We start from the raw sequence: 16,611 nt of genomic DNA on the forward strand, positions 1-16,611 counted from the left end.
TCCTTGCAGCCATAGTCAAACTGTGCAGGCAAGACAGAATAACTTTTAGCTAATGGAAATTTAAAAAAAACTTTTTCTGCTCAGTTATGAATTAATTCTCCTGGGGAGGTACTTTCCCGCATCCTTCGCTCATACCATAATACCAAGCCCCCAAATGCTACACTGGTGACCCCAGCAGGTTCAACCAGCAGTTGGACCTGAAAATAACAGACCAGGCAGAGGCAGTGATCATCCATGGAGTCTCACACAGGTTCCCAATGTTTTGGGTATCGCAGCCATATTTGTGGTTTGAGCAGGCCAAGGCTCAGTTCCAGCTTCGACACATCGCCGCCACCAATACCCGGTACTTCTATGTCGTGAGTGCCCTCACTTCCTATGGCAGCCTCTGGAGCAAGGCAAATATGTGGCCCTAAAAGAGCCGTTAACCCTCACTTTCAGGCTCTCCTGGCGTGAGTGTGCCACCTGATTGCTACATGTGGATGGATTGGGGGACAGGGCACCGTCCGTCCTCATGAGCGAGATGCTCACTTTATAGACTGGGGGTTACAAGCCTTGCCTGCTCTTTGAGCAGATCTTTCTGGAGCAGCTGCCTGAGGATATCTGACACTTGCTCACAGACGAGGACTTCAGCGACCCTTGGAGGGTTGTGGCCTGGGCAGACATGCTCTGGAGAGCGAAGAAGGACATCAGCACCATTGTAGTCCACATCAGCAAGCCCAACAAACAGCCACCTGTGAGACCAAGTCCAGTGGAGAGGCAAGTTAATACCCCAGGACAATTCTGCTAATCTCATCAGTGATGGGGTGCAGAGGCCCATGAATGCCATCCATCAATGTGGGTTTTTGGGAAATGCCCTGGCCAATCATTGTTGATGCTTGCAGCCCACGGTTGGCCCACATGATAGCCTTCTCTACATTTGGGATTCCTTATCAGGCTGGTGTTTCCTGGTTGACACTGGTGCCAAGATAAGTGCCCTACTCCCTGCAGGCCTCAACACCTGCAACAGCAAGCATGGCCCAGAATGAAAGGCAGCCAACAGCTCCTCCATTTTAACTTTTGGTACCCACACCATTCCTGTTCAGTTCAGCAGCAGCTGCTTTACACGGATCTTTACCCTTGTGGCAGTGACACAACTTCTCCTGGGGGCCGACTTCCTTTGTGCCCATTGCCTGCTTGTCAACCTCAAGGGATGCTGCTTGGTGCACGCCAGAATTTTTCAGACTCTACCTTTGGAGAAGCCAAGCTACCCACTCCCTACCTTGACTCTATAACACTTTTAGACAATGAATTTGCCCGCATCCTGATGGAGTTCCTCTCAATAATGGCACCACAGTTCTCCACAGCTGAACCAAAGCACAATCTGATGGAGGGTCCCTGCTCTGTGCCAGGGCACACTGACTCCCTCCCAAAAAGCTCAGCTTAGTGAAAGAGGAGTTTAAGAAAATGGAGCAGCTGGGGATTGTGTGGTGCTCTCATAGTCCCTGGGCCTCCTCCTCCACATGGTGCCAAAAACAGTAGGGAGCTCGAGGCCATGTGGTAACTACTGCTCCCTCAACAAGGCCACCACATCTGACAGATATCCCATGCCCCAAATCCAAGACATTGCCGCCAACTTGCATGGGGCACAGGTGTTTTCCAAGGTGGACCTCATCCAGGGATACCACCATATCCGTTCACCCCCAGAATGTCTCCAAGACCATGATCATATGCCCCTTGGGCTTGTTTAAATTAATTTGCATGCCCTTCGTCTAAGGAAAGCCACTAAAACTTTCCAGTGGCTGATGGACACAGTGGGCTGGAATCTCCCATTTGCTTTCATCTATTTTGACAATATCCTCATTGCCAGCTGCAGCGGCAAAGACCAGATCACCCATCTGAGACAACTATGTACCTGGTTGAGTGAGTTTGGGTTGACAATTAACTCCGCAAAGTGCCATTTCGGCCTGGTCACTATTGACTTCCTGAAGCACTGGAAAAGCAGACACGGGGCTATACCCCTCCCCAAAAAGGTCAAGGTAGCTCGGCATTTCACCAAGCTGGTATGATAAACATTTACCACAGGTTCATACCAGCAGCAGCCTTCATCATGCACTAATGGCAGGCAAGTCAACAGACATTACCAGGGATTAGTCTTTGATGGGATTCCAAAATGCCAAAGATGGTTCCAAAAATGCCAATGCTACCCTTCATGGTCCTCATCAGACTGAAGTAACTCATTGAGGGCCAGTGGCAACCCCTGACCTTTTACATCAGGCGCCTCCGCCCCCAGAACTCAAATATAGCACTTTCAACCGAGAGCTATTGGTAATATACCTGGTGGTAAGATATTTCCATTATTTTTTTGAAGGTTAGCAGTTCAAAGTCTTTACCGATCACAAGCCACTGGGTTTCACCTTCCAAAAGGTATCAGATTCATGGTTGGACTGACAACAGAGACACTTGTTCTAATATGTCTGAATTTATTACACACGTACAGTTTATCATAGGGAAAATCATCATGGTAGCCAGGGCTCTGTCACGCCCTGTGATCAAGTCAGTACATGCCCTGTCCCAGGGAGTCGATTACGTGGCCCTCGCCAAAGTGCAGCAGCAGGACCCTGAGACCTCTGCGTATAGGACAGAGTCTCTGGTCTCAAGGTGGAAGTCATCCCTGTTGGCCCAAGTAACCTGACACTGTTGTGAGATGTCTCCACCAGCAGCCCTCGCCCCATCGTTCCGGCTGCATGGAGGCGCCAGGTGTTCGATGCCATCCACAACTTGATGCAACCTGCATTTCAGGCCACGGTCAAGATGATGGATAGTAGGTTTGTCTGGCACAGCCTCTGTAAGCAGATCAGCCAGTGGGCAAAACTTGCAGTGTGCAGATTCACAGAAAGGTGCCTACACAAACCTTTGAACCAGCATGGTGCAGGTTCAGCTATGTACATACTGACATAGTGGAGCCACTACCAGTTTCTCGTGGGATGAGACACCTCTTGACCATGGTGGATCACTCCACGAAGGGGCCTAAGGTGGTCCCACTAGCTGAGACCACCAAAGAAACATGCACCAGGGCATCCATTGACACATGAATGTCCCGATTCGGGGTCCCAGAGCATCTAACCCCTCCATGAAGGTTCAGCTATGTACATAATGAAATAGTGGGGCCACTACCAGTTTCCCATGGGATGAGACACCTCTTGACCATGGTGGACCACTTCACGAAGGGGCCTCAGGTGGTCCCACTAGCTGAGACCACCACAGAAACCTGCATCAGGGCACCCATTGACACATGGATGTCCCGATGCGGTGTCCCAGAGCACCTAACCTCAGACAGGGGGTCACAATTTACCTTTGGGCTCTGGGCAGCACTGGCTAATTTCCTGGGGATACAGCTCCACCATACCATGGCGTATCAACCTCAGTCCAATAGGTTGGTGGAATGGTTTCATAGGCACATCAAGGCAGCCTTGATGGCCCACCTCAAGGTTCCCAAATGGGTGGATAAACTGTCTTGGGTCCTGTTGGGGATTTGTGCCATGCTAAAGGAGGACTTCAATGCCTCAGTGGCACATCCTTAAACATTCAGGGGGAGTTCCTGGCCCCTGTAAAATGCCCATCAGATCCCGCAGCAACCCTGGAGAACTCACAGTAAAAACTAGGGTCCCTAGTCCTGTGGCAACACCACCACATGGCCAGCCCAAATGTAACATTCCCAGGGACTTAAAGATTTGACAATATGTATTTGTGTGAGGGGCACACACCAGCTGCCCCTACAATGACCCTACAAGGGGCTCTGTAGGGTCATCAGGGAAAATGGCTCCTCAATATAAGGAGTAAGGAGGAGACTTTTACTGTCAACTGCCTGAAACTGGAATATCTTGACTGTGACCAGCTTATCTCCACTTCTCCTCCATGACACAGGCCCAAGTCAATGGACAACGGCCTGATTGCCATTTCTGGGGGAGGGTGGATCATGTAGCGGCCCACCCACGGAGACATGGACCGACCCACAAAATGGCCGGCAAATGTGTGTGAGAGAAGAACGATACGTGCACCAATGCCTTGATGTCGAGAGTGGCTTATTGGACTGGCCATCACGCTTATATGGGCCCCAGGTGCTGATGTCAGGAACCTGTGTCATTGTGTCATCAGAGCACTGGCCTGGTATTGGCTGGCATTCCCACCACAGTTCCCCATCTTCCCGCAGGACGATGGCTGGTGTCACCCCCCCCCCCCCCCCAGGTCCTTCTGCCTGAATGTATCTTCATAAATGTATTTACATTTATCTTCACCTCTTCATTCATATGTGCTCAGAACACAGGAACCATGTATATGCCAAACACGATGCCAAAATGAAGGAAATCCTCGCAGCCTGTACACGATCAACACCTCTCTGTGTCCTGCATATTTATGAGCCTATCTTCTTTTATCAAGCTTCTTAAATGTTATCTTTACAACTGCTTCCACCACTACCTCTGCCAGCCCGTCCTTGCACCAAATCCACAGTACCCTCCCATCATAAATGCTGGTGCTAATGTATTTGACATTTTGACCCTGGTAAAATTATCCTGACTGTCGACCCAATCTATGCTCATCATAAAGAGACAGAATCCTATCCGTCTTCCCCAAAGGTGGCGGCATTGCAGGAATTGCTGTAATAGCAGCGCTGCCGCTGATGCAGACCTGAGAGAGTGGACCCAGCGTTGCTCCAAAGGGTTCAACTGCCCAGTCCTAATGCCGGTGGCACCATGCAGGAGTGTGAAGTAAATTCCTGCAATGACTGAGGTCTGTATTTCAGGTTCACCGTCACATTATCTGCCAAAGCAACCTCGAGCCTTCTGTTTCCCTTCCTGATTTCCCTCTTGAATTTTCTGTAATCTTCAAGTACCTCATTCGCTCCTTGTTCCTATACTTCAGAATCAGAATTTATTGTCATGAACAAGTCATTAAATTCTGTATTTTCCAGCAGCGTCACAGTGAAAACATTCATATTACAAACATTCATCTTACAACCTTACTGTAAATAAAAAAATAGTGCATGAAAAGTAAGGCAGTGTCTTCCTTTCATTGATTATTCAGGAATCTGATGGGAGCAGCGAAGAAACTGACCTTGCGCCGTTGAGTGCCATCTTTAGGCTCCTGTACCTTTATCCCGATGGCAGCAGAGTGAAGAGGGCATGGCCTGGATGGTGGGGGTCTTTGAGGAGAGAGGCTGCTTTTTAAGACACTGCCTCATGTTGATGTCCTTGTGAGAGATGGGAAAATTGATCTAAAATTATGAACATGGAAGAAACTAAAGTTCATCAGTAAAATGGCTGAAACCAGTTCAAACAGGATAAGTTTGGGGCTTAGGATGCAGGAAAGCAGAGTCAGCACGATTAACATAAGAATCTTCTATCCTTTGTGACAAGACCATAGGACTAAGATAAGGAATGGTAAGGTACAATAGAATGTAGGAAGTTGAGGTAGTCTGGATCAGATAAGGGTCTCCTAGCCCTGGACAGAAGTACCAAGTCATACATTTCTAATTAGCTAACCATACACAGATTTATACATATGAAATTAGCCAACCCTAGATAGAATGAGTCAACTCTGCATATTAAGAGACTGTAGCCCAGAGAATCAGGAAGGTGTGAATAAGGACAATGACATGATGGGACACCCACAGGATACCCCCTGGTCCTCCAAGTGTACTGAAACTGCACGTAGGCAGGAAGAATTACCTATGCCAAACCCATCCAGGGGGCAGAAGAATGTAAGGGGGAGGGCATTCTGATACTGAAATTGACTATAAAAGTTGGGTGAGCCCCAGTATGTGTGTGTATTCCCAGGGTAAGGGGAAGCACCCAACTTTGCATTGTTGTAGTAATAAATGTTCTTTGTTCTCAATTTTTGTCTCGAGCAATTTCTTTAAAGGTACTTTAATTCCTAACAAATGGGGGCTCGTCCGGGATCACACTCCCTCCACTGACAGAGTGCCCCGACGACGAGAGTAGGTGCACCCCGGCTGATTCAGCTGGACTCACGGGCGACGGGTGGCTGGTCAGTGGAAGAAGCGAGTGATATCCGAGAAGAGGCATTGAGAACAAACGGCGGAAGGACGCGCGCTAGAGCAGTACTGCCAGAACTCGGTAAGAGTATTTTACTTGTTCCTAAGTATGGGAATAGCGGGCAGTAGAGATGAGAGTCCTGACACAGGACGTGACCACCAGATAGCTACGTACAGCCCGCTTGGGATGATGTTATCTGAGTGGGGCACAGGAAAGACCCGCGGTAAAGACAAACTGACGATGGTCAGGTATTGTTGTAATGAATGGGTGAGATTCCCGGTTAAAGGGAGCTCCGTGTACTGGCCAAAATTCGGATCCGAGGATGAATGGATGTGTGAAGCTTTGAACTTATGGCTCTATCAAAACCAGAAAGACAATGTTGAGAGCAGGGAATATGCAGCCTGCTGGCTCAAGGGATCCATTGAAAGCTGGTTTTGAATGAGAAAGAATCCAGGGATAAGAGAGAGGAGGAACCTCTTGTCCCTGAATCACAGGGTTGGGATGTGTTACATTCCCTCCCTCCACCCTATGTTCCTCCTATGCCAGCTCCTATCTTTCCTTCCCCTCCTATGACCTACCCTTCTGCACCTTCCCCACCTCCCCCACCACTAGAGAAGAGAGAAGAGAGCAGGAGTGGTATGATAACTTGCTCACAAAGCACTCGATTACCACCTCTGTTGGCAGGAGAGAGAGGTAACTTTAATTCAGAACAGCGTGAGACTCTTCAGGAAGAAAGGGCAGAACCCTTTGATTCATTTCCCAGGGAGCAGGAACCCAGACCTAATAAGCCAGAAACCAATTGGATGAGACCACTGCGGGAAGTTCCCATGAGAGAGGGTCTCGGTTTCGTAAATGTGCCCCTGACCAGTACTGAAGTGTGTAACTTTAAGAAAGAACTGACCTCCCTGATAGAAGATCCCCAGGGATGTGCCGAACAGTTAGACCAATTTTTGGGACCAAATATATATACAATATGGGGGTCTCGACATAGAATCCCCAGCAGGGGAACAATTGGTACTAACAGGTTTTGTTACAAACTCAGCCCCAGACATTAAGAGAAAATTACAAAAGACAGAAAATTGGCATGAGCAGGGAATAACCCAGCTTCTACAGATCACACAAAAAGCATTTGTCCAGACATCTGAGGATAAGCAGAAAGCAAAGGCTAACATTTTGATGCAAGCAGTTAAAGGAATAGTAGATGAGTAACATGAAAAAAGGCAGGGACTGTGTGCCAGCTCCTGAATGTTGGGAGAAGTGCAGGGAGTGGGAGAGTAGAGACCAGAGATAATTTCATAAATCACGACTTCCCACTTCAGTCACTGACCAATATTGATTAAAATTCATGCTAAAATTTAAATGTCATAAAGGATCATTTTTCAATACTGTAGAATTAGCGAATTTAACTACCAGTTAATTCCAATTTATGAAATAAATTGTATTTAAATGTGATTTTGCACAGGGAGTACCTGAGAGTTGAGTGATGTTATAACATTTGCAGGGAGAAATGTTTGCGCAAATAGGGTGAGTTCTATACATCTTAACTTTAAGTGTATGTGAGATAAAGAAAGGATCTGATGTGTAAAGTGGCTGGATCAGCCAGTTGAAGGGGGAGTGTGCATGTCCCTTTAAGTGCACTGTGGCACTTGAAATTGAGGCTTCAGGCTCTTGTCTTGCAGTTAGAGGTATGGAGCCCTATCAACACATTTAATACATTTCTTCTACACATTCAGCAGTCAAGGTCCGTGAGTTTAAAGATCACCCACCTCTGGAGAATAAAGATACCTCTGGGGATTCCTATGGGGATTCCTATAAGTTTAATCATTCATTTCTCTGGTGCATTTTCCTCTGGAGTGAAATTAATGCCTCAGCACAATTTCTCTGTATTGCCGCTGTTATTTAATTCATGATAACTTTCCCCCATTCATCAGGTTTATACTTAAATCCGGTAGTGCGGAAGTTACATTGTAAATAATCACGGAGGTAAACCCTGCGCAACTGGATTCAGCTTAATGGAGAAATAAACCTGCGAACTGGTCTATGGTGCTGTGTGAGTACTGCAATAGGTGGAATATGATTTAAATTGGTGGCATAGTTCAGAACAATTGGGTGCATAAGAATAATAATATCATTAAGAACTCACAGATCTTGTACCGGATGCTATTCAGTACATCTTGACTTAAGGACTGGAGAAATTGGCATGTTAGAATGAGATTGGCATGGTACCAATATTTCTTGATTCAATAATGACTCCACAAGCTCCAGGATTCATGCAGCAGAACTTTTAAGTGGAATATAATAGAAACTAGCCTGTACTTAAATTATTGTGTGTGCAATCTTCATAAGAACATCTTTAACTTTTTTTGGTGCCTGTTTTACAGACTGTTTTAAATAAGGCCAGCTCCTGTGAGCTGTGGCACAAGGCATTTTACTTAAGGCAGAACTAAAGGTTGAATATGTTTCAAGTTCTCTTGCAGGGGCTCTTGTGCTGCAATGTCTGTTATGTACTCACTCTAACAAATTGGAGGGTTGTGCCCCATACAGACAAGCAGCTCCAACTGCATTTTAATAAGGTCTAACATATTCAAAACCCATGCAAATATGGTTTGTGTTTCATTTTACAATTTTTACACTAACACAAAGGAAAGTCAGATTGTTACAAAGTGCCGTAATTTAACATTTTTTTTCGTTTTTTTAATGGTTTATTCAGTTTTGTGTATTTTATTGCTGTTTTCAATGAGCTTTACATTTATCGTGGTTTATTCAGTTTTGTGTATTTTATTGCTGTTTTCAATGAGCTTTACATTTATCGTGGTTTATTCAGTTTTGTGTATTTTATTGCTGTTTTCAATGAGCTTTACATTTATCGTGGTTTATTCAGTTTTTGTGTATTTTATTGCTGTTTTCAATGAGCTTTACATTTATTGTGGTTTTATTCAGTTCTTCTTGTATTTTATTGCAGTTTTCAATGAGCTTTACATTTATTGTGTTTTATTCAGTTCTTATTGTATTTTATTGCAGTTTTCAATGAGCTTTACATTTATTGTGTTTTATTCAGTTCTTATTGTATTTTAATGCTGTTTTTAATGAGCTTTTCATGTATTGTTCATTGTTGTTTACTAATTTCTTTGGAATATTGTTCGTTAATGTTTTAAGCCCCCCTGGAATAGGGGCAGCAGAGGTTACAATTCAGCTCCTTTAGAATGTAGACAGGGCATAGATTTAATGTATAATCATAATGGGATATAAGGGATCCCAATACGGACCAGGGGAATTAAACAGCTTTAATGGAGTACATCTAATTTGTATCATAGCCTACACAGGTATTAAAGACAGGAGTTTTGAAGCGATAGCACAAAGGACATGGTGGGACAAAGACAGACAGAATGGTAGTCAGCATTGTACATGTAACAGAGAGAGAGAGAGTTAATACATATGCTAATGTACACAGACAGTCTGCAACTCACAAGTTCAATGATATATATGCTAATGTTAGCAGACAAGCTGCAACACACAGTTAAATCACAAGAAACAATCCCCCCCCTGCTTGGTCACTTTTCATCACCCCATGAAAGGGAGCACCAGTTTCCAACAACGTGAGCTGCTTGACACTTTAATATCAGGCTCCAAACAGCCTTCGGAGATCGGTGGCCCTAGGGTTCGGGGCTGAAGAGGACATCAGATACGAGCCACAATCAAACGGAACCGCCTGACTACTGCTACTCGTTCGCTGCTGAAGGCAGCGCTTCTCATAGACTGCTACTCGTTCGCTGCTGAAGGCAGCGCTTCTCATAGACTGCTACTCGTTCGCTGCTGAAGGCAGCGCTTCTCATAGACTGCTACTCGTTCGCTGCTGAAGGCAGCGCTTCTCATAGACAGCTACTTGTTCGCTGCTGAAGGCAGCGCCTCTCACAGACTTCGTCGGGACAACACTTACAAAGGTCGTGTGCTTCAAAGACACTGCTTCAATATTTCAACGTATGGGATGGACTAGACTCTTTACTGAGAACTGGAGTCTGATACTCCAAACCCTAATAAGCAGCTGGACTCACTCCCCTGACCTTCATGGTGCTCCCCTACCTAAAGACTTTACACAGACATTACAATTCGGTTATTGACCAGCTGGGTAAAACTACACCTTACACTTGAAAGATCAGTGTTACTGATCTAAAAGAAAAGTGAGGAGAGGGGGGGGGGGGGATCAGTCACACTGACACTAGTAACCAAAGATCAGTAACACTGATCATGGTGAAAGATCAGTATTACTGATCTAAAAGAAAAGTGAGGATTGTGAGAGATGGGAAAATTGATCTAAAATTATGAACATGGAAGAAACTAAAGTTCATCAGTAAAATGGCTGAAACCAGTTCAAACAGGATAAGTTTGGGGCTTAGGATGCAGGAAAGCAGAGTCAGCACGATTAACATAAGAATCTTCTATCCTTTGTGACAAGACCATAGGACTAAGATAAGGAATGGTAAGGTACAATAGAATGTAGGAAGTTGAGGTAGTCTGGATCAGATAAGGGTCTCCTAGCCCTGGACAGAAGTACCAAGTCATACATTTCTAATTAGCTAACCATACACAGATTTATACATATGAAATTAGCCAACCCTAGATAGAATGAGTCAACTCTGCATATTAAGAGACTGTAGCCCAGAGAATCAGGAAGGTGTGAATAAGGACAATGACATGATGGGACACCCACAGGATACCCCCTGGTCCTCCAAGTGTACTGAAACTGCACGTAGGCAGGAAGAATTACCTATGCCAAACCCATCCAGGGGGCAGAAGAATGTAAGGGGGAGGGCATTCTGATACTGAAATTGACTATAAAAGTTGGGTGAGCCCCAGTATGTGTGTGTATTCCCAGGGTAAGGGGAAGCACCCAACTTTGCATTGTTGTAGTAATAAATGTTCTTTGTTCTCAATTTTTGTCTCGAGCAATTTCTTTAAAGGTACTTTAATTCCTAACATCCTCAATGGAGGGAAGTCTGGTGCCTGTGATGTGGCAGGATGAATTAACAACCCTTTGGAGTTTATTCTTGTCCAGAGACTTGGAGGCTCCAAGTGATGTTTTAGCCAGAATTCTCTTAAAGGTACACTTGTGGAGGTTTTCAAGATTTTTTAGTGAAATACCGAATCTCCTCAGACTATTCACAAAGTATAGCCGCTGGTGAGCCTTTCTTGCGATTGCATCAACGTGGAGGCTCCAGGACAGATCCACAGAGATGTTAACACCAAGAAATTTGAAGTTCTTGACCCTCTCCACTACTGAGTCAGAGGACTGAGCCATGTTCCCCTTACTTCCTTCTGATGTCCACAATAATCTCCTTGGATTTAATTTTAAAAAGTTGTGTTTAATGTTGTTTGCGTTACACCACTCAACAAACTGATCTCTCCTGAACTCTTCTCACTGCTGTTTGTCATTCTGCCGGCAACTGTGGTGTCATCGGCAAACTTGAAGAGAGTATTTGAATTGTGCCTGGCCACACAATCACCGTTGTATAATGAGTAGAGCAGTCGGCTATGCACGCATCCTTGGGGTGTGCCTATGTTGATAGTCAGCGAGGAAGTGACGTTGTTTCCAATTCATATTATCTGTGGCCTTGCTTGAGAAAGAAATTCTTGCTATGCACATCCCTCTTCTTCTTAACCATATTTCCAAAGTCCCTTGAAAACCAGGGTTCCCTATAATATTAACTTTGCTTTCAATCCAAACAGAAGCATGGAAATCTTCCTATCTGGATAAAAAAAAATGTCATTTTCAGGTTCCCTTTAAATCTCTTTCTTGTTCACTAATTTTATGTTCTCTAATCTTATGCATCTCTGATAATGAGGAGAAATTCTTGCCGTCGATACTATCTATTCCTTTCCTAATTTTATTTGCTTGTTTTCTCTCCTCCACTTCTTTGAAAATAAACCAGGTTTCTCCAGTCTCTCTTGCTAACTAAAAATCTCAATCCCAGGCATCGTTCTGATAAATCCTCTCCAGCACCTCCTATATGTAGTGACGAGAATAGCACGCACCACTTCGGGTGCTTTGCCGATCCTCCATGCCGTTATATTCAGTGCCCCAATAAATTAAGGATGGTATATCTTGTGCTTCATTAACTATCTTATCTACATGCGCTGTCACCTTCAAAGATCCTTGGATTTGCACACTAAGGCCATTCTATTCCTAAATATACCTTGGGCGTTAGTGTATGTCCGAGCCACACAAAGTACACCACCTCATATTTAACAGCCCATGGATGCGTGCTCTGCCCTTGCGACATCATTCTGGCAGCTGGTTGTAGGCTCCAGATCTGTTATTGCCTCATTCAAAGGCGAGTGCAAAGTCACTACTATCCAATCATCTGATACCTCATTTGGCAAACGAAGAATCAAGCATCTTAGCCAACGTGCCTGCAATCTCACTGCCTCACAAACCAACTGGAATTAATCTCATCCAGTCCTGGAGACATATTAATATCAGCAATTTATTCTATAGAGAATTAAAAGTAACTTCCCTTGATGATAAATTCCATTTCACGTGCGAGTACCGCTTAAAACATATATTCAGTACTTTTTTTTAATACCTTATAGATCCACACACAGATTGCCCACTCTTAACTGCGTTTCATTCGTTTGGAAAGTTATTTTATCCCCTCTCTGCAAAGATATTTGAACCATTTCAGATTCAGTCTCTACTGCTTGTCCCATATATCCTCCTTCCCAAAGTCCACAGTCCAATACTGTAAAATTTTCTTTATTGATACGCAGAGAGCACCAATCCAGTCAATTAAAATTAAATGACCTCAAGTGAAAATCAATCTGCTGCCTCGTTACAATTATTTTAATTTTTCAAATACACGTCCTGTAATAATGACGTTAGAATTTTCACACTGCATTCGATTGGTTACACTATGGCGGCAGGCGAACCTGCCCAGCTTGTAATACACACACGGTGGGGCAGCCGGCAAAAATGGCACCATCGGGGGTTTTCCTGAAGCCCGCGCTTGCGGACCCACGTGACGTCCTGTTGACGAGAGCGCCCCCAGCGTGGTTCTCAACCAGGTCTGAGCTAGGAGTATAAGGCCAGCCAGGCAGCCTGCAATAAACCAGTTCTGTTCACTGAGCTCAACCCATCTGGTTGTGTGTTATTGCAGTTAGCAGTGTAGCTGCTGCTACAATTTGTCACCCCAACAGGTTCAAATGCCTTTGAACATAACATGAGTGACCCAAATTTCTGCAAAAATAACGAGATAATGTCCATCTAAACCGTTTCGTTCAAACACGATTAAAACACTACTCCGCTCCACAATGTCTTTGCGCACCACGATGCAATATAAACTTAAAATCTACCTGCACACTATATTATGCCTCCATTACTCTATTATTCACCTATCCACCTGAATTACTTCAATCCAACTACACCCCTGTAAATAACCTGCGGACCACATAAATCTTATGTCAGGAGCTATGCAAAATATATCAATTTCCAAATTTTTGTTTTTATATCCGAATGTAGAGAACCATATTCATAACTAAATCCAAACTCTAAAATCATACTTGTTTAATTTAGATAAAGGGAAACATCTGAAATCTTTTAACGACGATTTTAAGTACAGGCAGGTGTCTCTTTGGCTTGGCTTCGCGGACGAAGATTTATGGAGGGGGTAAAAAAGTCCACGTCAGCTGCAGGCTCGTTTGTGGCTGACCAGTCCGATGCGGGACAGGCAGACACGATTGCAGCGGTTGCAAGGGAAAATTGGTTGGTTGGGGTTGGGTGTTGGGTTTTTCCTCCTTTGCCTTTTGTCAGTGAGGTGGGCTCTGCGGTCTTCTTCAAAGGAGGCTGCTGCCCGCCAAACTGTGAGGCGCCAAGATGCACGGTTTGAGGCGTTATCAGCCCACTGGCGGTGGTCAATGTGGCAGGCACCAAGAGATTTCTTTAGGCAGTCCTTGTACCTTTTCTTTGGTGCACCTCTGTCACGGTGGCCAGTGGAGAGCTCGCCATATAATACGATCTTGGGAAGGCGATGGTCCTCCATTCTGGAGACGTGACCCATCCAGCGCAGCTGGATCTTCAGCAGCGTGGACTCGATGCTGTCGACCTCTGCCATCTCGAGTACCTCGACGTTAGGGGTGTGAGCGCTCCAATGGATGTTGAGGATGGAGCGGAGACAACGCTGGTGGAAGCGTTCTAGGAGCCGTAGGTGGTGCCGGTGGAGGACCCATGATTCGGAGCCGAACAGGAGTGTGGGTATGACAACTGCTCTGTATACGCTTATCTTTGTGAGGTTTTTCAGTTGGTTGTTTTTCCAGACTCTATTGTGTAGTCTTCCAAAGGCGCTATTTGCCTTGGCGAGTACAGCTGCCCTAATCTGTTTATTCATGGTCATGTAACAAACATGAAAAATCTTGCAATCTAATTGTCTTCGCATTTAACAGGGAGTATAAATGTGGAAATATTGGAAACTCCGCAGATCACAAGTACGTCCATGGTTCCAGAATACCTGAGATGCATAATCCAGTCACTGGTCCAGTATTTGCTTTATACTATCCGTTATTTGCCGCGTTTGCTGTTCCAGGTAAAATGCATCGGTGAATTCAGTTTAAGTTTTTATACGCAAGTTTATGTACTAGTATAAAGTTCATTTAAATTTATCATGCTATTCGTTTTCTTTTCTCAAAGCAAATTTAGCAGCGGTTATGATCCTGTCACGAGGAAGGTGTGGCCTTTCCAGAGGCATTTCCAAATATCTGGTGTCCATGGCTTCGTCAGATCTATTAGTCGTTATTACTGCCGTGATATTGAATCGAATCCGTGGTATTTATTTCCCAGTGAGTTTTCTAACGCTTACTCCAGGCTGTAGTGTCACCGCAGTCCTAACATATACAGCCAGAGACAGCTCGGTCTGGTTAACTGTCACCTTCACTTTTGATCGCTTTGTAGCGATTTGTTGCAAGAAGCTGAAAAATAACTATTGCAACGTGAAAACAGCGGTAGTGGTTATATGTATCGTTTGTGTCTTGAGTTTTGTCAGAAATATTCCTTGTTACTTTATGTATGAACCATTGTACATTGTCAATAGTTTGCCATGGTTCTGCAGCATACGCTCGGTATTTTATACTTCAACTGGTTGGGCAGCTTATGAATGGTTAGATCGCATCCTGACTCCATGTTTACCTTTCCTTCTGATCTTGGTTCTCAACGTTCTGACGATCAGAAATATTCTAGAGGCTAACCGAGTTCGCAGTAGACTCCGGGCCCAGACAAACGGGAAAAATCAGAGAGATCCCGAGATGGAGAACCGGAGAAAGTCCATCGTTTTACTACTTTCCATATCTGGAAGTTTCCTACTGTTCTGGATTACTTATGTTGTAAACGTGTTTTATGTGCGATTTGCTAGCGGCAGTTATTTTTCAGGATCCAATTTTAGTGACCCAAGATTCGTTCTGCAAGAAGGAGGATACATGCTTCAGCTGTGGAGCTGTTGCACCAATACATGCATTTATGCAGGAACACAGAGGAAATTTAGAGAGGAACTGAAGAACGCGGCGAAATATCCGTTCGACTTACTTTGTAGGCTCTTGACTAAATTACCTGTTTGGAAGAAGCATCCAACTTTTATACAATCAGACGATAGAACATACAAATAGAAGAGTTCTGCTCATTCATCTCACAAAGTTTGCATCGAACATTCAGCATTCAAGATTCAGTTTATTGTCATGTAACAAAAACAGTGTCATATTAAACGAAATTGCCTTTTGTCTGCTGCAAGGAAGACAGATTCTCCATTGGCAGAAATTTCCTGAAGCGCCTCTTACAGTCAGAGGGATCCCCCTGAATTACCGAGTGTCCATGAATTCATCCCCAGTATTTCAACAGCATCTGAAGCCCCATAGAGACCAGTCCAAACCAACAGCAACCCGAGATCCAGGTCCGAACCTGTGATACGATTAGGAACCCTACAGCACCATCGGCATCCTCTCGCATCCCGGTTCCCATACCTGGTGTTCATTTAACCAATCATGATGGCAGTCAACTAATCTCATCTACTTACTCATGATCGGACTCTCTCTACTCTGTCTGTCCACGTTTTTGTCGAAAAACTCCGTAAGTTGCAATTGCACCTGCAGCGAGGTGCAGGCATAAAAGAACATAAAAGAACCCTCGCCTACAAAATCTTATTTAAACTAATCCCTCTCATCTTCCACGCATTGTCTCTGGTATTTGCATGTCCATCCTCTGAAAACTAATGTCACTCTCGAGCCTGTTGATGCCTTTTGACATCTCATATATTTTATTCAGTTCGCCCCTCATCCTCGGGAGCTCGAGTGGAAAATAAACGAAGATTGTGCAACTTATCCTTATAACCAAGTCAGGAAACATCACAATAAAACCTTTCTGCCCACTCTCTGTCTCCAAATGTTTCGAATGTTACGACGGGCAGAACTGTACATAACATTTCCAATCCTGCTTACTTAAGTTTTGTGCAGCTACGACATGAGTTCACAACCTTTGTGCTCCTTCTCATTGCTTTGCATTCCGTCCAGCACATGGTTACGTGTTAAAGGATCCGTGCCTTTCAGT

At 44.6% G+C, this 16,611-nt stretch overlaps 1 protein-coding gene across 1 annotated transcript; it reads left to right on the top strand.

The window, feature by feature from the left end:
* The first annotated feature begins 661 nt into the window (after positions 1–661).
* Positions 662–15,677, top strand: LOC138743811 (probable G-protein coupled receptor 139). Its single transcript, XM_069899413.1, has 3 exons — positions 662–756; positions 14,466–14,605; positions 14,710–15,677. The coding sequence occupies exons 1-3, from the start codon at positions 662–664 to the stop codon at positions 15,675–15,677; spliced, it is 1,203 nt and encodes a 400-aa protein (XP_069755514.1).
* Positions 15,678–16,611: the final 934 nt, after the last annotated feature.

This window comes from Narcine bancroftii, chromosome 10, assembly GCF_036971445.1.
Source record: "Narcine bancroftii isolate sNarBan1 chromosome 10, sNarBan1.hap1, whole genome shotgun sequence".
NCBI lineage: Eukaryota > Metazoa > Chordata > Chondrichthyes > Torpediniformes > Narcinidae > Narcine > Narcine bancroftii.

What these genes read in the sequence shown, in the direction of transcription:
- LOC138743811 (XM_069899413.1), top strand. Translation starts at nt 662, where the DNA reads ATGCTCTGGAGAGCGAAGAAGGACATCAGCACCATTGTAGTCCACATC. An exon ending in AGACCAAGTCCAGTGGAGAG is followed by an intron (nt 757 to 14,465) that starts GCAAGTTAATAC and finishes CGCATTTAACAG; the next exon opens with GGAGTATAAATGTGGAAATA. An exon ending in TGCCGCGTTTGCTGTTCCAG is followed by an intron (nt 14,606 to 14,709) that starts GTAAAATGCATC and finishes CTTTTCTCAAAG; the next exon opens with CAAATTTAGCAGCGGTTATG.